Source organism: Nanorana parkeri, unplaced genomic scaffold (assembly GCF_000935625.1).
Source record: "Nanorana parkeri isolate BGI_ZX_2015 unplaced genomic scaffold, ASM93562v1 scaffold110, whole genome shotgun sequence".
Classification (NCBI taxonomy): domain Eukaryota; kingdom Metazoa; phylum Chordata; class Amphibia; order Anura; family Dicroglossidae; genus Nanorana; species Nanorana parkeri.
The window spans coordinates 2116917-2139462 of record NW_017306378.1 but is presented as its reverse complement, the minus strand read 5'-3'; the positions used below and the strand labels follow the sequence as shown (position 1 = coordinate 2139462).

Genomic DNA, 22546 nt, shown 5'->3' with positions numbered 1-22546 from the left:
GGAACAATCATAGAGGATCCCTGTTCATTGATAACAAGGGATACAGAAAAAGAGATTGAGGACTTTGTGTTCTCAATCTCTTTTTCTATTTTAAAAGGGAAATATCAGGGGTCTGTTTAGACCCCGAGTATTTCCCCGAAGCCCCTAAAAGTAAAGTAAAAACATTAAATATTTAATAAAAAATGAATAAATACAAATAAATATAGAAAAAATAAAAAGTTTATTAAAAATAAATATTAAATATTAAACATTTTTTACAAAATTAAAATATAAACATTTTCGGTATCGGTTTTGGCTGACCGCTGAGTGTAGATAATGGAGGACATGGTATGTTTAATATATCCTCAATTATGAATGAATGGGAGTGATCTATATCCACTCCTGTTCACTCATAATTGTGGTTATAGTAAACATACTATATTCTCAAGTTATCAATGAACAGGAACAATCATAGAGGATCCCTGTTCATTGATAACAAGGGATACAGAAAAAGAGATTGAGGACTTTGTGTTCTCAATCTCTTTTTCTATTTTAAAAGGGAAATATCAGGGGTCTGTTTAGACCCCGAGTATTTCCCCGAAGCCCCTAAAAGTAAAGTAAAAACATTAAATATTTAATAAAAAATGAATAAATACAAATAAATATAGAAAAAATAAAAAGTTTATTAAAAATAAATATTAAATATTAAACATTTTTTACAAAATTAAAATATAAACATTTTCGGTATCGGTTTTGGCCTGACAATTTTTTCTATTTCGGTTTTGTGTCGGTTTTTAAATTTCTATTTCGGTGCACCTCTAGTTAAGAGTTTAAACTTTGGTCAAGTTTGTATTGCTGTCTGTGTCCTTTGGGAAGATTTCACCTCACTTCCTGTCCTTGTGGCACAGGACAAGACATGAGAGGTTGTGGGTGTCACTTGTACAGGAAGATGCAGAGAACAATAAAACCCAACAGAGGTTATTACCTTACTTTTTTATGCAGTTTTTACTATATTTAATATTTTACACACATTTCCAACACATTGCCCTCTTTCACTGGAATTTATTCAGTATACCCTATTGAGCATACGCATGTTCACCCGCTTGAATGTGTATGAATATATGCAGGGATGGCAATTATTACTTCTAACCCTTGCTGGTAACCTGAGCAAGACCTAAAGAAGAACTCTTCCCAAACCTTCTACCGAATGGAACTCCAATCTCAGGTTTGTTCCTACTGCCCAACTACAATGATCTGGTCACCTTCTCCTGTATTTGGCAGTATAACCCACCAGTATCAATTCCTGTGCCCCTCAATAAACAAAAGAGAAATGGACCTTTATTCATTATAAATTTAACTTGATTCATTCACTATGCCTTATTTAGTTTACTGCTTAATGTAAGTTGTATTTCCATTCATTTTTGTGAACAGAAATAAGGCTCAATTAACAAAAGCTTCATCACAAGGGTAAATATCTTTAGTTTAGCCATATGACTGTTGTTTTTAATCAGATTGGATTTAAGATCAACAGTGTAATGGAGAGTCAATGGGAGTTCAAGAAGGCTGGTACTCTGGAAGCATGTAGGCTGACCTCTCCTTCTGAGAATACTAGACTGCTGGCTGTCATGCCGATTCACTGGCTTTAATACTTTCTGATGCTGGCCAGAAACTGATATACAGATCAGAGACTCTGCCTTCAACATGACTTTCCTGATCTGCGTGTTTGTTCCAGGTCAGTGTCACAGAAAGTGTTGCAGTAACATGTGTTACCACAAGTCACGTTAATACACGTTATGTGCATTAGCACATTGCAGTGGCATTCAATATGAATGGTATCTCAATGCACTAAAGCAACATAGGTTTGATGCACATGCGTTGCAGTGCAACGCACGGTAATGCACTGATGAGCACTGTTGTGCAATATATCAGAAGAAATGCTACATGTCCATTTTTGGTCCATTCCTGTGTACTGGTAGCCCATTAAAAATAAAAAGGTTATCTTAATACACTGCACCTTAATGCATGGATGAGCCCTAAAGTCACAGAGAGTCAGACAATTTTCCAAATGTGGTCAATAAAGGCAGCTGCTGTAATTAACTCAGTATAGTCTTCTGTTCCCACATGTTTTTTTATTTAGTAGATACTCCAGGGAGGCACGGACTTGCTACAAGGATTTCATTTGTTAGCTTCATCCCTAAATGATGCAATGCATGTCATTTAGTGAAGGACAGCTAAAGTATAGTTTTGTTCTACATAATAAAGGCTAGACTTTTATTAATTCATTGCTGGAGTCACGTCCTCCACCTAATGATTTACTTTGCATTATTGTGAGGATCCTTCAGCTCGCAAGAGGTTTAATTTATTAAGCATTTCATTCTGACCTGCTAACAATCCATTGAAAGGTTAGTGCCGGAGGAAAGCTGCCTTTTACTGCATTAGGCCTGTCAGATATTTTTTATGAGACTGTCTTGTCCAATAGTTAAAGAGAATAACATTCACTGTGTTGTCTATTCTCGGTATGCTTACTTGTCAGAAGCTGCATTTCACCTGGCTTGGCCGTGATTGGACTATGACAAATGACAGCTATTCTTAAGGATGTAAAAATGAGAAATCAACCAGGGTGGGGGTGACCCACAGAGCCTATATTTTCCCTTATCATTTCCCTGTCTGAGAGAAGAAAGAGGTTTCTCCATATGGCTTTATGACTACCCAAAAATTGTATTTATATCAGGAGCTGTAGATCATGAGAACCGATCGGTTTCCTTGGTGATGATTTATGAAAACTGAAGAAGCCAGAGCAAAAGTGGAGCTTCTATGCTTCTCTTAAAAGAAAGATATAGATTTAGAGAATAAAACTGGAGTAAAGGTAGAGAAGTTTCACAGACCCAAGGCAACCTAGAAGGTTTTATCTCTTCAAGAAAGCAATCTGATAAATTGCTATGGGTCGCAACAATGTTGCTTCAGAGGTAAAACAGGCCCAGAGATCCTGACAGCTCTAACCAACAGCTTCACTATTGCTTTTGCTTTCAAAAAACAGTCTATCCTTTGTTATAGTCCTATTGCAGGTCTGAGAAAGAAGGATTGCAATTGACTTGCAAACTCTTGCTTTAGTTTTTATAAAGCATCCCTTGCGTTCCTTGCCAGAAGGGTACTAAGTTCAACTCTGGGCACAATAAGCTTACCAAAGTTAAGTAAGGTAAACAGTCTGTTTGCTCCTATGCCACCTGCCATATTATACACCGTCTTCTTCTCCCCGCAGATCTTCTTTTCATGTGGTTGGCAGTCTATCTCCCACTCTACATCTGGGCGAGCTCCAGCTGGTCTCATAAACCTCCTGGTCAATAACAAAATGGAGCCTGGGGCTGTGTGTTTAAATAACTTAAAATTGGTAAGCTTGTTGTGCCCAGAGTTGGCCTTTAATGATCTTTATTTTTCCTGCTAACGAGAGTAGCACAGTGGGACTGCCCCATTTATACAAAGGGGGTAGATGGGAAAACTCTTTTCTCCCAAAATAGCTACTGTACATAATTTAGGCTACATACAAGATCTTTGTAAAGGTGCACATTTTCTTTAGAATATGGTTAAACAATCAGATTTACAAACTGTAACATAGTGCTAGGACCTGCCTGATTGCACGACCAGCTTTTACCCTGAAGATGTATGTGCTTTGAATTAGTGCAACCGAGATTTAAGCTTTCATTCATTAACTCTAGCCAAAAAAACAAGACTTTTTTGGTTGCTATGACTCATTGTCCTTTGTCCTTTTGACCCCCTGTAAATGCTCTCCAAAAGCATTTAGGGGAACTGTAATGGTTTTAGATTAATTTGATTTAAGTTCTTAAATTTATATTTTATAGCAGTTTTTTACTATATGTTTACAGTGTTTGTCTTACAAATAAACATGTATTAATAATGATAGAGGATTCCAAGAGCACTGTGGGTTAGCATAAGGGACCAGCAACAATCATCTCATTTCATACAGGCTGGTCCTCACTGATATCTGGAGTCAATGCTATGAGGCATTCAGTTATGTGTGTACATTTCACCTTAAAAAGCTAAAGCTTACTGAAGAATCTTCAGCATTTGACACTTCCAGGAATGTCGGATGCCTGGTCCCCCTTCCGTTATCCCTTAGACCACTACAACGAACAGCCTCTCTTTTTTTTACTAAAGCAACCCCAAAGACTTGTCTTAATGGCAACTGGTGATGTTAGATGTCAGTCACCTAGAGAGTGCATTGTTTTCGATGATTCGCCTGACTGATGGACTTGCACTGTGAGAAGGAACAGTAGAGCACAAGCAGAAAAAAGTGTCTGAGTATGTAATAAGCAAATATGGCTGCCCCCATGTGCATATAAAAATACACAGTATGTTTAGAAACAATATTTGGTAAGCACTAATGCATACTAATTAAAATTACATACATCAAGCTGAGCACAAATCAAGGTATATTTAGACTTGTAGTCCCTTGGCCATTGGACGCCCATGGTATACCCATGCCTGGTTTGGAGAGACTAGTAGTTATGCTTTGCACCTACTATTTTGCAAATTTACAAAACATATTTGATAAAGATTCCTTTCTGATATCTAGTTAACTATAATAACATTCAGGGACACGTCAATAGTAGTAAAGTGCCGTGGGCTTTGGGAAATTCTCTGCATACTCTCAGTTCATATAATTTTCACTCCAAACCACTTTAAATTTACATTTTCATTAGCACAAACAGCAAGCACCTCACCTTAATGTCTCCAATACACACAGCAAACTTCACACTGCTAGTATTTGGCAATAAACAGCAAGAACATCTGCCCAAATTCAATGGAATATCCATAGCCTCAAGGACCAAGCTTATGTCCTCTCTTTTCAAGGTCATGTTTGTATTGCTAAGCCTGAGAAGCCTATGCTGCCTTGCCTCCATAGTGCCTGTACTTCTGACAAAGCAGGTCTACCCCAATTTAGTGATTTGCAGAACTAGTTTTCAGCACTGGTATTGCATGCTCAAAACCACTTGTAGCCAATATTGTAGATTTGAGCTGGTGTACATACTCCTCATTGATTAAATAATCTTTCATTAGGCAAGCCACTAATCTCAGAGACTACATAGACAAACAGACTAAGCCTAAAATACAAATGGCACTTTAAGCTGCTATAAACTTTTTACATTTTTTTCTGATTTTGTTTTTAAATTTGAAAGTCCTGAGGTAACAGCCTGAGAAACAGATTCTATAGAAACATTCATTAGTGACCAGTTGTACAAGCATGGACGGAAACATCCATTTAATGTTAATAGCCCATTGTTATCACAAAGAGAATAGAATATGACTTCTATACTGAGAATGTCATCCTTCATCAAGAAGTGTAAGCTGCTTTCTTAATCAGAGGTTACACCTTGTAAAAAAAATATATAAATTGCCTATGCAGGAAAACATGGGGTTATTTGCATGCGTATTCCAGGCAGCCTTGTCTTAAAGGGGCTATGTCATCACCCTATTCAGGGTAAGGTGACAAAGTCCCTTTAAATCTCACCCCCTGACCCACTTATACTCATCTTAGCATCACTCACCCACTGCTGCTTCCTCCATCGTAGACCTAAATAGGCAAAGTAACCCATTCTGCTTAACCTACTAACCCCACTTACCCTAAACTAACCCTAAGTTAACCTGTGAATAACCTCATCTCTTTACTCAGCTCATTAGGTGCTTCAACAAAACTCTTTATTTGTTTTTTTTTAGCTCTCTGTCCCTGCTGGAGTGAAATCTTCCCTATAGCAACACAAACAGCAAAAAAGACCCTGACAAAGACTTAATCCTCATTGTTAAATATATGTAAATAGTTTAATGTCCATAGTGTGGGCACAGTGCACCTTGAGTGTCGGCAACAAAATATACAATTCCTGATGAGATGTTTGACAGCAAAAAGATCTTGAAGTAAAAAAAAAAATCACTGTAAATCAACCCTAACCGATAGCTCCCAACTGCCCCTCATTTGGAGTTTGTTGCCTCTCGTTTTAGTCTAATGGCATAATATTTACAATTCAACAATCTAATGTGTCACACTATACTAAGAATTTCATCCAACCTCTAAATTATCGCATTGTTTATTTCAAAAACCTAGTAAAAAGGAAAAAGCATTGGGGGAAAAAATATTTGTGGGTTTAAGCAATCATTTGCTGCATATTAATTCTTTGGGGATCCGTATTTGGGGCATGACAGGGGTGTCTGATACATGCTAATTGTATCTCTTGCTGTGCTGTAGTCCATCGACTACAAACCTTGTACTAAAAGGTGTCACTCTTTTTTATCTGAGAAAAGTTTGGAGGTAAGTTAACCTATATTACACAGATATTGCAATGTTTCATAGATCCTTCAAACAGAAACCAAATAATGGACAGGAAAGCCAAAGAGCGACACTGCACCATCTGCATTTGTGACCATGATAGTTAGTGAGTAATCTCTGGAGACTGGTGCATGACAGCAGAGCAAGAGATACAATTAGCATGTATCATCAAGTCGACCAAATCTCGACTCAAATTCTCTGTTTCTGATAGATATATTGAAGATCCATGACTTACTAAAGAGATGAGTTATTTGGTGATATTTGTGCTTTCTCTCTGATCACACAGGAGAAGCTGGCACTTTGTTCCACACAGGCACAGAACTGTTTATGGGTGTAAAGTAAACTTAGTACCTAATGAGAGAGGCATCAACTTGATACTTGTTCCTGATAAGTGACAGGTGCACCCTGGCACCGGGTTTGCAAGTATTTGGTGAACAGCCAGTCTTATTTCAGTGTGTTGTAGTGTGTTGCGGATTCTAGCAACTTCAACTACTTTTAATCAGCTTTCCACCGAAAAATATATCCAGGCATATAAACTGTTGGAGGTCGGTGGCCATAATAAATTGGATGGTTTTGAAAACTGAAAGCAGAATTTTTTTTCTAGAAAACTAACTTGTGTATTACCAATGTAACACCATTTACCCTGAAGACACAACTAATTGTCTCCAGGTGGTATAATAAGTCACATTAAGATGTCCTGGCTGTAATTTCTAGACACATCTACCTCAGGGCTGGTTCTTTTTCTAGCATATTAGAAGAATAACTTGGGCACCAGTCATTTCATAGAAATTATTTGAACAACTTATTTGCAGACTGCAGAAATGGGAAGGAGGGTAAGAAACAATTAAGATATCCCATGCACTTGCACTCCGTCTCAAAACTCAGGCTAATTTCTGATCCTCTTCAGAATACACACTATTAGACATGTGCACTGGCAAAAAAATTGTTTCGTTTCGTTCTGATTCGGATTTTGTGTTATTTCGTTTTCAGGACTCGGGTGTGAAAGTCAATTTGGATTCATAACGAAACGAATAAGAAACGAAAACGAAACGAACGTTCGAACGACCTACCGCTAATGAATTTCGGAAACGTAAATTCGGATTCGTTTGCATTCATTATATCTGTAATTTGGATACATCTGAATATCCGAATTTGCATAAAATTCGTCCGAATTTCGATTTGGAACAAAATGAATCGCACAAGTCTACACACTATACTACAACAGAGTAGAGTGAAATTCAGAAATTCAGGGATCTTTGCCTCCTTATGGTATCTTAACAGCTATTTCTTTAGGCAGGGATGCTGAGCAATTAACTACTCCCACAGACAGCCACTCACCATTTGTCTTAAACTTTGGTAGGTCAGCATCTTGTAGCAATCTCCCAGAAAAGGAGACTCCTTTGTGACACACCCTTCCTGGGCAGAAACCCAGAAGAGGAAACTCAGCAGACAATCCTTATGGCTAGGAGCCAAGGGAACCAAAAACACTTTAACAGGGTTGTCCTAAATATGTGTCACCTTTTCTAGCTGGGCTAATAACCATTCCTATCTCAAAAGTTACCGCTCTAACACAAACTCCTTGAGCATGTTAAACAGTAGCTTGTTGAAACAATAAAGAAACAGAGCTTATAAAACACTCAAAAGTAAATAAATATTTAGGTTGGCTGTATCCTAACTGCTCCCTGTTTATCATAGAAAAATATCATATATTACTTGGTTTGAAAGTGCATTACTCCAAGTCTGTCACACTTATTTCTTATCACTTTTGTCTAATTGGAACACGTATGTACAGCTCAGGTGGCCAGACTTGTTGCTGACATCATGCTTGCTCCAGGTTAGTAGCTCAGTAAAGGAAGAATATGAATGAGCGGTGGAGCCTGCACCTTGAAAAATGAACAACCAACAGCAGCTCCCATATTTTTATCCAAAAAGGTTATTTTATATATTTAATAAAAAGCCCATATAACCATCCAGATCCCTGGATTAGTAGTATGGCATTACATGCTAATACTAGTAGTTGTTAGTGAATAAAGGGAAAATTGTTGTTTGCCAGGCAGTAATATAATAAGGGCTTAAAGAAAGGGGGGCAAACAGTATTCTTTCACAAATTCACACACTACATACGTTCATCTTTCTTTATCTTCTAGGAACCTAGGTTGACATATCTCACTACTGTAGTCACCAGGAGATATTGCAAGCGAGCATGTGATCCAACTTACTAACAACTGTGCACCCATTAGCTCTGGGTGGAATATTCCTTTAAAATAACATAAAGGAAACCTGTGCGGAGAAAAAAACATGGAGCCTGCATTTGCTAAACTCTATAGAAATGCTAGTGGTTTTCTTTTTATGCCAACCTTGTACCAGAGGGTTAGCATCACAGCCAGGTCTAATTTTTTCAGAAGAGAGTTTAGCAATGGAAGCCTCCATGTTTTCATCAAGACAGATTTTTGTTATTGTGGACAAATACTAAAACAATACAGAAGTAGCTATAGTTAAACTTTCTTTTTGGAAATGCTAGTATCGTAGCTGTGGATCCATAAGTGTCAATAGTATCTGAGCCACTGAAATCAAAGAAGTATGAAGGTCGGGAGTTCTGATTTTTCTTTGACTTCACCAACTGCCTGCTTATTTTCAGTGGTTTAGAAAGTGTTTGAAGCTCGGGGTGATCAGATAATTAGCAGAAGGAGGTCAGCAATGGCAGCCCCCATAGTTCTCTCAGAGAAAGGTTTCTTTAAATCCATTCTTATAGTATATCACCTGTATAATGTTTCTAAAAATAGTTGAAGAGGAACTATGAGGTGAGTGAAAATAACTCATCCTCATAGTTTGAGCCAACGTGTGACAATGAAACTGTCCCACTTCGGCTCAATAGATTGGGAAGTGAGCGAACATATACCATCGTTCACTCACTTCTCAATCATCTCTCTGCAGAGAGCGGTGACTGTCAGTCACCGTTCCCCGCAGGGATTCCCCCCTCCCCGCTCTGATGAACGGACGGGGGAGAGGGCAGGTAGAGCTGGCTCTGCCTCTAGATAGGCAGAGCCAGCTGTCATTCACGCAGCTGGGTGGATCTCTACAGCATTGTCGGATCCGTCCCAGCTGCGGTGCTCTCATTATACTGCGAGCTGCAGCTCTCGATAGACTGAGCTTTGGGTCACGGGAGGACGCTAGTGTATGTCCTCCTGTGACCATTAAGAGAACTATGGGGAAAAACCCTTACCCTATAGTTATTTTTTTTAAACATTTTTTGTAGTTTTAGATTTACTAGTGCTGGGTTGAATCACGCCTCTTATTGCCGTCTCAGTTGTCGCCTTGGGGATTTACCTTCTCAGTTTGTCTTGGTGATCAGTGTGAAAGTGAGAAAAAATAGTTTTCAATGGGTCAGAGAGGATTCCCATTATTTGGAGAACTCTCTTCTCACGTCCTGTTTTGTTTCCAGACAAGAAGAGAAAAAAATATCCTCAATGGGACACAGACAGCAAAAAAAGGTCAAGAGTTTTAACCCCCCTTCAATTTATCCCATCCTAAAAAAATGTTTTGGTTTTAGCTATACTGTAAATATTGACCACATGAGGCTTTAACAGGATTGCACCCTGAAGAACTAATACACAGAAATAACCTTGCACTTGTGCTTTTAGGTTATTGTCTCATTTAAACAAGTATCATCCAGATAATGAACTCAGACCTTTATTTGTTTATCCTCACATTATTGTTATTCATTTGGAGACATTAACATCTAAGTTAAAACACTCCACTAACGGGCCCTTTCTTCTGGCTTGATCAATAGGCCCGAGATGTACCACATAAAGGGATTGATTATTTTAAGTGCTGACGGTTTCTGATTTTATTTATAGGCCTCAATGTGTCGTTTAGATGCATTTCTCAATTTAGGTAGTGGAGATTGATGCTGCCATAGTCACCTGCAGGTGACTGTCTGGCAAGAGTAGAGGGTTTCCATCAAAGTAAGTACACAGAGAAACACAGCACAAGGAAGGTCATTTAGAAGATTTGGTTGGCATGCTGCAGGACCTGATACACAAGACTGGGATGGCATCTGTTGGTCAGGTAATGTTTGAAATATGTAACACAGTCAGACTAGCCATCTCACCATAAATGACAGGTGGTGAGAGATGTTGATGTCCTCATTTGCACTGCTTGACCACTGAGACCCACTACATTTCCCTCTCCACCATGATCTACATGTGAGTTGTTGAATGCGGAGCAATAAACTATCTTATTACGCTGTAGTTAAAGACAAAGAACAAACCCGTGACTGTAACAGCAGCCACACATAGGTCTTTAAATTTACCTTGCCAACTTTTGTCATTTATGTAGAAGTGACCTGGGTAACCGTAAAGTCTTTCAGTCACTTTTACCTGTTGACACTGTGCTCCCTCTTCCTGTTTTCTAGTTCAGCTGGCGCTTCTCTGAGCCCAGGACAACCAATTACAAGTTACAAATTGCCTGCTGCTGTTTTAAGGTGCCAGAAACACTTGCTTCCATTCTCCTATTTTAAGATGCAAGCAACTCATGCTTCCATGCTGGCTGCCACTGAGGGAAGTGGTGGCGTTTCACGCAATTAGTGCCACAGCTCCTCTGAAGCAGTGTTCTGCATATTGTGTCCTGTAGCTAGGAACTGCTGGGCTGCAGCTTGACAGCTACTGCTAGGTGACTGGTGCCGCACAATAAGTACAGACTCTGCAGAGACTGGCAAAGAGGTAGCTTTCAGCCTGTGAGGAAGGTGCAGCACATGTATACAATAAAAACTGGTTCTGTAAAGAATGGGACAGCAGTAGATGTCAAGCCATGGCCCAGCAGGAGGGAAAGCACTCCAACAGTACCTACCAGGAAGTCACACATACAGTATATATAGCTGCAAAAGCAGCCACAAATAAGCGCTGGCTCTGCAAGTAGCTGTCAAGCCGTGGCATGACAGGAGCGAGGCCTGGTGGTTTAGAAACAATGATATAATGAACAAATGAAAAAGCTTGTTCAAAACCTAGTATTCCGCTTTCCTCTCCCTATCAATAAACTCAAAAACTCAGCTGTCAAGTGTCCATATTTATTTAATCTTGAGATGACAGATCATGCTAGCATGTCTGATCACCCTCTATTGTGTATGGACACTTTACCAGGCTGTATTAGAGCAAGCAATGAGGGTCCAATAGATGCAACCTAAGAACCTTATTCTGGTGAGGACAGTTACTTAGATACAAAGAGCATGAACTGTTGTAACAATAAATTAACCTGTCAATAGATAATATTGATCACTAGATAAGTCACCAGATAGTGAGTCTACGTTGGGCGTAATTGTCTCTAATGTGCATGTCAGTGTTAAACGTTCCACTGTCACTACTCTTTTTTATGTGACACTCTATTACTTTCTATGGTTAAATGTTACATCTCTAGTACCTTCAAGGCATTGGGTCCTATTTATTTACCTATCAGCATGTGCAACCAATGAATCATTTAGGTCCCAGCTACCATTTGAACTGCTGAAATTGGGTTGTTTGCTATTGGAAATATGGTTTTAAATCTAGGTTTATACATTTCCCCAGTCCCCAAGTTAAAATACCCATGTATTGTTCTTCACCTAATTTTGAGCATACCACAGTATATAAAACGAGTATGACCAACAAATCAGATATAAAGAATTTGGCTATTAATTCTCTGCTTCCTAACCTACCATGTAACAAAGTCCCAATTCCATTTCAGAAAAGATCACAACGCTGCTTCTAAGACTATCAGGGTTATTCACAAAAGGGTGAAGAGTTTGAAGAAGGCCGGAGAAGTGAACAATCTAGGACAACATAGCTGAACTGGAACGTGAGCTGAATTGGAGAATTTTTCCAAATCAGCTATTCTGTCCTAGATTGTTCACTTCTCCTGCCTACTCCAAACTCTTCACCTTTTGTGAATAACCCTCTATATTTCCTTTTATGAGTTACCCATGTCTCTAATACTCAGGAACATAAGCAAGAATTAAAAACAACTAGTAGCCACTCCCCGGCATGCCATAATTAAATAGATCAATTTCAGTAAAAAGCTTTGCTCTCGTGATCCAAGGGGATCTTCTATGGCTAGTCTGGTGTTCAGTTAATATGCATGGAGGGGGAGGAAACACATTTTTAGTATGTCAAGTGCATGACTGTATAACAGCTTTTTTCCCCATCTGAAGGCAATTATGTATTCGTGTTACAGCTCTTTATTTTAAAACATTATACCGTATTTTTAAATTAGACAGCAGTATATGCTCTATACCATGCTCCAATGCACCCTGTATACTAAGCACTATGTCATGTACTTTGGACCTCTTCACTCTGTCAGTTGTGCTGTACATTACATACTTTATACCTCTTTTCTCTGTACACTGAGCAATTTGTATCTACTCTATATGGTTCTTCAATGAAGAGTGTACTGTATGCTGTTTACTTCACACCTCAACTATGTGTCATACATTCAGTGGCGGACCTAATAACCAAAGGGCCCTGGTGCAAGATTTTATCTTGGGCCCCCCTCCCAAAATGGGGGGGTGCGGGAGCGGATCACACTGGCCCCCGAACCACCCTCCTCAGTGGTCTCTAATGTTGCAGTAGTGTGCTGGACTTACCTGGCACCCTGCAGAGCACACCATAGATCCCGCATAGCCTCACAGGATCGCAGCCAGACGGTGTGTGCACTGCAGAGGGTGGGGCGTGTGACACACACACTTCTCCTCTCCAGCCACCTGTTACTAGGGACGCGGCCGGGAGAGGAGGTGAGTCACAGGACCCGCCCCCTTACTGAGACGCCAGTCGGCAGTGCGGGGGCCCCCGGTGTTCTAACACCGGGACCCTGAACTGCCCAATATTCCACTGGGGGTGCCCAGGACAGGACCTCAATAGGCCCCCCCCCCACAGCCTGAGGCCCCGCTGCAGCCGCACCAACGGTATTTCCACCCCTGCGTACATTATACTGTATGTATGCTTTTTTATAGTCATATTATAATCTATACCGCTCCACACTGTACACTTTGCTGTATGTTACACACTTCATGTCACTAATTATCCCAGTATTGTCTTTTTATTAGCCAGAAGCACTTTATAACATTAGAATTGTTCAGTTTTCGGGAATTCCACTCTTTCATAGTTTGTTTTGAGTTCCTTCAAAACTCAAAAAGAATTGCTAAGGGGACCAGCACATAAGTATGTATGCAGAGAGTTTGATAACGTATCTTTAAAAAATGAAGCATAATAGACTTCATGCCTAAAGATGTCTGCAAACAGAGATCTATGTTAGATGCAACAATTAGATTCAAACCTTCATTGGCACCATCAAAGTAAGAAGTTGACAGTTTGCCTGAACAACTAAATCACTAATTTCTTTAGGCACAATTATACATGAGGATTATTTTATTGCAAAAAGTTTGACTCACCAGTTGTTGACCTTTGGGGCCCCATCCCGCATACTGGAGATATGCTTTCTCTACTTCTACCTCAGGAGGGTTTAAATCAGTACGTATACTGTAGAGATAAAAAACGCAATTATTGAATTTTTCACATTTCATTTATTTCTATAATAGACAACATACTGGTATATTATAAATATACAACAAGCAGGAAACACCAGGAAAGAAATGTCTGTGACTAATCCTGTATGGGTGAAATGCTCCAGCGGCAGGTGTTTTGGAGGCTGGGACAGCATTATGTGTGTTTTTAGAGCTAACTAATTTTTTTTTTTCCCCTTGGACATGCATCAAACTTCCCCCTGTGAACAAAAAAAGTGAACCGTGAAATCACAGCACACAAAAACGTGCACAAGGGTGCAAGGTCCTTCGAAAGAAGGGACCTACTTTCCCGACCCCCCGGGGCGCAAGGCTCCTGACAGGGGTTGAGACTGTTGGCCCACCAACCCGAAGGCCGGTGGACCATTTCCTTCGGGGACCTGCCGAAACAGGTCCCTCACAATACTAGGCAGGGGGGATCTCCCGAAGAGAAACCCCCCTCCTGGGTGGGAGGAGACAGAGAACCCCATAGGAGGCACAGAATCTCCTCCCAGCATCAGGAATAGGCCCCGAAGAAACCTGCACCTTCAGCAATCTGTGGGTCAAAATGTAAAATAAAAAAGTGCCAATCGTGCATAGAGTGCTTAAATAAATCTAAAGTGCCAGTGCACCACTCTGACAGGCCTTAGGGGCCGGAGTGCAAAAATATTGCCCCAGACTAGCCATAAGGCCTGTCTTGGAGGCGAAGTGCAGAAAATTGCAATATGGTGTGTGACCAAATGCACAGTGAGTCATGTGGGGTCCCATACCCAAGTGACTTTCTGCGCACCCCTGGGACGCCACCCCCAGGGGGCACAACACCACGGGCTTCTGCCGCCCCCGAACCCTCGAGCCAGGCCAAGCTTCGCATCCGTTCAGTCAGAAAGCCATGTACTGAGCGGTTCCCCTCTCACAGGAAGCCGCCCCACACGCTCTTTCACTTCAGCGAGTGCTAAGTAACCATCCCTTGCAAGGACGGTTCTTTTCCCCACCGAAAACTGATAAGAACAGATACTACACTTGATCTTAGCCAAAAGGCCCACAGTAGCAACAGGTTTTTTTTATTTAAAAAAAAACTTAAGACATGGGATTGGTGTAGACAGACTTTAAAACTGAATCAAGTGCACTATGCTTCTAGGCATTTCTAAAATGCTTTGACTTGTGTTTATTTTGCTTCAAGCAGCTCAGATGTGCACCCAATGCCCACCATGTATAGCGAGGAAATAATTATTTGATCCCCTGCAGATTTTGTAAGTTTGCACACTTACAAATAAATGAGATGTCTATAATTTTTATCATAGGTGTATTTTAAATGATAGAGACAGAATATCAACAAAAAATCCAGAAAAAATACATTATACAAATGTAATAAATTGAGTTGCAGTTCAGTGATATCGGTTGTTATTCTGTCTCTATCATTTAAAATACAAAATACATGATAAAAAATGATAATCCTTTCATTTCTTTGTAAGTGGGCAAACTTTCAAAATCTCCAGGGGATAAAATAATTATTTGCCACACTGTACATGAACCCTTACTGTTTGCACCATTCTCAATCATTGCCACTTTTGCTGTGAGCTAGGACTATATGTCAATGTGGAGAAAAAAAATGTAAGTTGTGGGAAAGACATGGGAGTACTTAGTTAAACTTTTTAGTACAGGTATGCTTTTTAATAATTCTGGCAGAGGAACATCTGAGATGTTAAAAGCTCGCAGAAGAGAATTCTTTATGTATTCCCCTACCATCCATCCCAATCATGGTATGCAAAATAGTGGACACTTTACCAAAGAATGGAAGTTAAACTGGCTATCTCATGTGACCACTTTTTTCTTTTTATAGTAAGTAATTCTACCCACCCCACTAATCCCAGTTTATTACTTAATTTTTCCATGTTGCGGAGATGAAGGAAAATTACACATTTAATCAACACGATAATAAATAGTCTCACATAAATTGCAAATGTTAAGTTTTGTAATTAAAATGAATGTTATGTAACAGCATTAGTGGAAGCAAAGGTAGAGGAAAAATGATTAAAACTAATAATTCAGACGCTGAAACAGACAAGTGTTGTCAGTTCCAGTCACTGTCTCATCTTTCAGAAGAATAAGATTCAATTATTCTGACGAGTGAAGCATGAACCTTCTCAGATAAGCATTAAAACCCTGTAAAATGAGATTGTCACCAGCCACAGTTAGTGACCTTATATACACTGATCATTACATTTGTACGTCCTGCAACAAGTCATTGGTTGTGGCCCTATGTTCTTGCTAATTTAGTTAAGCTCGTCAAGCAAACAGGAGAACACTGAGAACACTAAATATCCCAAATTAAGATTATCCATAGCAGAGATTACAATCCAAGCTTACATGACATAGTCAAAGTAATACTATCACCACTGCTGATCATTATGAAATTGATACGTTAGGTTAGCTATACATATAAGATTAGAAAGGTAGGAGCATGATGATTTACTGATTTACTGAAGATACTGGACTCAAAAAGTTTAGAAGTTCCTCAAAGTATTAGTGTAGTATGCTCCATACCTTACTATACTATCATACTTGGTTTGATAAGGTCAGTCTCCTAAGATATCGGTAACCTTTTTTCTTGACACCCCCCTGACCAACACACTCCCATCCCCCCATCCCTTACTCCCATCTCAGTCTAGACTTGATAATTATCCTCTCATCTCTATCTTTGTTTGTAGCTTCTACAATTTATCGCTACTTCTTTCATCTCAATGGATAAGTATATAGAATTCACCAACTCATATTGGAAAAGTCTACCATGACCTAGATATCCACTCCACTTTGCCACTTCTCTTGCCCTGGCTAAGAATTATAGTAACAACTGACAACATGCAACGATCAGCCATAACATTATGACCATCCACCTAATATTGAGTAGGTTTCCCTTTTGCCACCAAAACAGCCCTGACCCATCAAAGCATGGCCTCTACTAGACCTCTGAAGGTATGCTGTGGTATTTTGCACTAAGCCGTCAGTAGCAGATCCTTTAGGTCCAATAAGTTGTAAGGTGGGGCCTCCATGGATTGGACTTGTTTTCCAGTGCATCGCACAGATGCACAATTGGATTGAGATCTGGAGAATTTGAAGGCCAAGTCATCACCTCAAACTCGTTGTTGTGTTACTCAACCAATTCATGAACCATTTTTGCAGTGTGGAAAAGCATGTTATCCTGCTGAAAGAGAACACTGCCATCAAGGAATACCGTTTCCATTAAGGGGTGTACTGAATCAGCAATGATGTTTAGGTGGGTGGTACATGTCAAAGTAACATCCACATGAATGGTAGGACACAAAGTTTTCCAGCAGAACACACAAAGAACCACACTGCCTTCGCTGGCTTGCCTTCTTCCCATGGTGCTAATGTTATGGCTGATCAGTTTGTATTCTCTTAGATAGGAAGACAATAATATTATGAGTATATCTCTGAAGTTAAAGGAGAACTTTGAGGTGAGTGCTTTTCACTCACCTCATAGTTCTAGCCGACCTGTGACAATGAAACTGTCACAGGTCGGCTCAGTAGATTGGGAGGTGAGCGAACACATACCGGCGTTTGCTCACCTCTCGATCCTGTCACGTCTCTCTGCCGTGACAGGGGAGGGGCTGGATTCCCCCCGCTCCAATCCGCCAGCGATGACTGGCGGAACGGACGGGGGAGCGGGCGGGTACAGCTGACTCTGCCTCTAGATAGGCCGAGCCAGCTGTCAGTCACGCAGCTGGGTGGATCCAGACATAATTGTCGGGATCCGCTTCAGCTGCGGCATCTTAGTATACCGTGAGCATCAGCTCGCGGTATACTGCGCCGTCTTAGTATACGGCGAGCTACAGCTCGCCATATACTGAGCCTAGGGTGACGGGAGGACGCTAGTTTGTGTCCTCCCGTTACCCTAAGGAGAACTATGGGGAAAAGCCTTAACCCCATAGTTCTCCTTTAAGGATATGGATTACACTGTTCTGCATAACTGTTATGTACACTTCTCGATGACATTCTTTACCACATATAGCGCATTCTTTTGCAATTCTGTCTATATTGGCACTCTGTATACTGTTTCTTTTCCCCATATGTACTCATTCCTTCCTTACTCATGAATGCATTGTCACCTACAAAATTTTAAATAAAGATTGTAATAAAAAAAGTCTTAACCTCATGAATAGATTTTCTCCTCGCTCAATGATTAGATTAATACATTGGAGTATACTCTTCTTGCTGCAACTGGGGTGTTCCCAGTTTGGCCCAATCCTTGTTTCTGCATAATATAAAATGGGTTGAATGCTGACAGGGGCACTGGGACAGTTGCTGTGGTCATTGTGTAGACTTTAGAACTGAGGTGCAAAGATCGCACCAACAGAGTCACTGAGAGCTGTTGCTTTGCAAAATGCTGTTTGTGAACTACCCAGAGGTAAGAGCACAGGGATGACCTCAATAATGTACTGATCATCCTTAATTTCCAAGTACAGGCTGTAATGGACCTGGATGTATGCTTTTATGCAGTGTAGTCGACAAGGAGGTCAAAGACCTGACAGTGCTGTCTATCAGAGGTCCCTGGATCACAAGACTGTATGAGTAGAATTGGGCTCACCATACAGTCTTTGTACAATCAATTTGAGATTTACCAATTCTATGTAATATGAAGTCCTGCATGAACTGCCCAATCAATGCGCATACAATCATAGAGGCCCTTGCCCTATATACTTTTTGGTAGATTTAAAGGAGATTGTACAGTCAGATTGTAATGTGTGTGGTGAGCCTTACAAATTCCATGGCAGGTAAGACAGTTCACATATACTGTACAGTACTGTATGTATTTCAACTGTTGTTTTTCGCTGTTTGCTTTAGGTTAGGCTTTATCCATAATCATAACCTTATCCTCTGATAACCTAGCATAATTCACCACCAAATCTCCCAGGTAAGCACTCTACCAGTTCTAGTTATCAGCTTCCTAAGAACAACTTGAAATCAGTGAGATTTATAGCTTCTCTCCAGCGTCTGAGTTTTCTCACAGTTGTATAAATCCTCCCTTGTATTAGGATCCAGCTCCATGTCACTCTTTCATCATGAAATAAGACACAGCTGCTCATCAAATTTCCCATCAAGGCGGGGAAAAAGCAGAATGTTAACGCCGGAGCCATTCCGCACAGCCGAACAATCGCGGCAAATGTAGTTGATGTCAGAGGGTTAACTAGAATCTAAAGCTGTGGATTTCCGCTCAGCGCCTCAGCCAGACAAGCACAATTCAGAGAAATATGTTACTCATTGTAGAATGGAGCTGTGGACATGCAATCACCATCTGCTCGGCGAGAACTAGGCATTATTTTTGTCATAATCAATAGAACGTTGTTCATCTTAAGTTCTGTCTGACTTTCTCAACACTATAGTAAAATCTGAAACCAAGAGGGAAAGCAATGAAACGCGTCAGTTGTGGAAACTTGTGACAATCTTCAGTAGCTTTCCTTCCTGAAGCACTGCTAGATGTAGAACTTCAGGTGCCAAAAGAAGAGAAAATGGTGATAAACCCCACTCCCTCATGTTAGGTTTGGCCCTCGATGTAAAAGCCTATTAAAGTATACTTGTGCCCAGACTATGGGACCTAAACCATTTACATATTCTTAACAAGTTGTAAAAGAGCTATAAAACAAGCCATCCTAAACATCTTCAGCTGCTTTTAATGTGAAGTAATTATTTCTCAAAGATCCTCAAAGATCACAACAAAGACTCTGAAATTGGGCTTGAATTGGTTTCTAACAGCCTTGAAATATCTGCTGTGTGTTTACAGGCTGGCAGGCTGCCAAGATCTGCTATCATAGAAAAAACCTAGGATTTAATTACTCCAGTGAACGTTGAAGATTCACTTCTCAACAATGCCTATAGATACAGAGATGAATGAGGTATTAGAATGCTTTTACTGCTTTTTTCAGGATATGTAAATACTTTATTGTGCACAGGTTTACTTTAAGTTAGATCTGAATGCAAATCAGCTGATTTCCTAAAGGAGTTAAGGATATCCACACAATACATTGTGTAAGCCCCCATTCACACTTTGTGTCAATGGATTGAGTTCTGTGAAGGAGGAGAAGTTGAATGGCAGTATCTCAGTAGCACAGAATGCAATGCATTGTGGGATAATAGTAATACGGGCTCTGTGAATGGCGAAAAGAGCAGAGGGTAGCGGGTCAGCAGTGCAACTTTTCAAACTGGCAGCTCACAGACTACACTAACTGGAGACTCACATAGCGCCGGAAGACAGTAGCTGAGTCTAATATACGGTGCCTATGAAGGGGGAAATTAGGTGAAGATTTTTACAAGAAGCAGCAGCTGCATGTAATGGGATACACACTATTACATATATCTAATGTGTTTGGTGTTGTATCCCCCCAAAAATAAACTAAACTTCAATGTTAATGTTAGCACTTACCTTAAATGAGGTTTCTTAATCTGATCTTCCTCTTCTTTCCTGATGTTTTCATCTGTCCCTCCAGCGGTGTGGCGGCTCTCCGATCCAGCGATGACTCCTCTCTGCTTGCAGGCACTTTCGATCCAGCGGTGTCTGCATGCAGGTGCACGCGTCCATGTACTTACCTTGCGTCTCTGCTCCTCTCCCGCCTGAAAATCCAAGGTGCTTTGCGGCCGCCCGAGCAGTTTCAGATTCTCAGGCGGGAGCACGCGACAAAAACAGGGTAAGTGTAAACCGCTGTTAAAGCGGTTTAAAAAAAAACTACTTTTTGCTTATATCTACTGCTTGCTAGCGGAGGGTTTAGAACCCCTTTAACACACTTGAAAATGCATGGGTGTGAATGGAATCTAAAGAGCACTGGGGATGATGTATTTCAAAAGCTGTTTTCTTTACTATGTATCAAATATAGCAAACAGCAGCACAATGTTGACATGACCCAGTTGTTCATACTTGTCTATGTCCTCTCCACTGTAAGAGGCAAAACAAAGTTGCAAATGTGGTTTTTACAAGAAAGACTGTAACATATGTAAAATTACTATGGGGTTATTTTCTGCGACCATATCAAACACAAATATTACTTAAAGGAGAACTATGGGGTCAGTGTTTTTCCCCATAATTCTCCTTAGAGTAACGGGAGGACACAAACTAGCGTCCTCCCGTTACCCTAAGCTCAGTATACCGCGAGCTACAGCTCGCGGTATTCTGAGACGCCGCAGCCGGAGCGGATCACGACTTAGATGATGGGATCCGCCCAGCTGGGTGAGTGACAGCTGGCTCTGCCGTCCGTTCCGCCAGTCAGCGCTGGCAGATCGGAGCGGGGAGAGGGGAATCCAGCCCCTCCCCCTGTCATGGCAGAGAGCCGTGACAGGATCGAGAGGCGAGCGAACCTGGTATGTGTTCGCTCACCTCCCGATCTACTGAGCTGTCTTGTGACAGTCTCATTGTCACAGGTCGGCTAGAACTATGAGGTGAGTGAAAAGCACTCACCTCATAGTTCTCCTTTAAACTTTTAAAGCTCAATTTATAGTTTGAGCTTTATAATACAAATTAGTATTAAACAAAGCTAAAATGTAAAAAGGTTTTGAGGAACCACTATTAATAACATGTGGAGGAAATAAAGCCGGGCATAAATGAAATAATTTCATATTGTGCAGCACGCCTACTGTTTTTACATTGCAATGCAACAAAACAATTTATCATCTATATAAATTAGAAAGCAGGAGCTCATTATTTTTGGAGGAGCAGAACATCTGTTTTATAAAGCCGGTTGCTTCCTGCAGTGAGTGACCTATTTTTCAACCAATTACTAAATAATAAATGTTTGGCCAGTAATGAAGAAATCTAATTATGATTTGTTACACATCAGGTAACAAATGCAGAAGCCATGGCCATTGTTTCAGCCACAAAGGGATGGCACGTGCACCCGAGATTTTTCCTAATTGGGCACAATTCTCGTCAGGATAATTATGCATGGATCCCATTAGGTAAGTGGATACTTGACAATTGTTTTTTGTGGGCAGTGACCAACAACTGCTGTGATTCTCCAGATTCAAAGACATATATAGATAGATATAAATATATGCGTGGGCAATCCCACAGCGGAACTGGGGGTTGTATAGTAACCCAGGACTCTCAGCCAGAGAGACTGAGCAGTTCCAGGAAACAAACTATTTTGCTAGGAAAGAACTGGCTTTGCAGTTCTCTCCAGAAAACCTGGATTTGGTATGGGATCCTGGAACTGGGAGATTTCAAAGAGAATTGGGAGGGATGAAATCTCCATTCCTGGGTCCATGGTTTACTAGGGGCCAGAACCTAATGATTGCACACCTGTGCACAGCCCTTATGGAAAGGGTGCTGGCTAGTGTTCTGGGCTCCAGCTGGGAAGAGGAACAGAGGTGTTCAGGAGTCAGGAGGACTCCACCGAGACGTCAGAGGGGAGCCAGGTGGCTGTGTGTGCTGGAGGCACCTAGTAGACAGCCGCGGAGACAGTGACACATGAGGGATGTGTTTGAGTGCCCATGAGGGGAGAGGTCAGGAAGGTCGGTGACCCTAGGACCGCTACGACACACTGCTGAGAGAGCAGAGTGAGGGCTCATAAGCTAATCTTCTGAGCCATATAAAGGGAACTGTCTTATGTTGCTGCTGATGCAAGATATATTTCTGTTTGCCCTAAATAAACTGCATTTGATTTGACTTACCTGGACTACAGTGGAGTGTCCTTGTTACA

At 40.7% G+C, this 22546-nt stretch overlaps 1 protein-coding gene across 4 annotated transcripts in view; it reads right to left on the bottom strand.

Annotated features, from left to right (window-relative positions):
- The window catches only part of DPP6 (dipeptidyl peptidase like 6), a 1045284-nt gene that overhangs the window by 125928 nt on the left and 896810 nt on the right, over positions 1-22546 (bottom strand). For all 4 annotated transcript variants that reach the window (XM_018553126.1, XM_018553123.1, XM_018553124.1 and 1 more), the window contains exon 7: positions 13734-13821. In XM_018553126.1, the coding sequence (XP_018408628.1) occupies positions 13734-13821 (88 nt within the window). The remainder of the gene's footprint in view (positions 1-13733; positions 13822-22546) is intronic.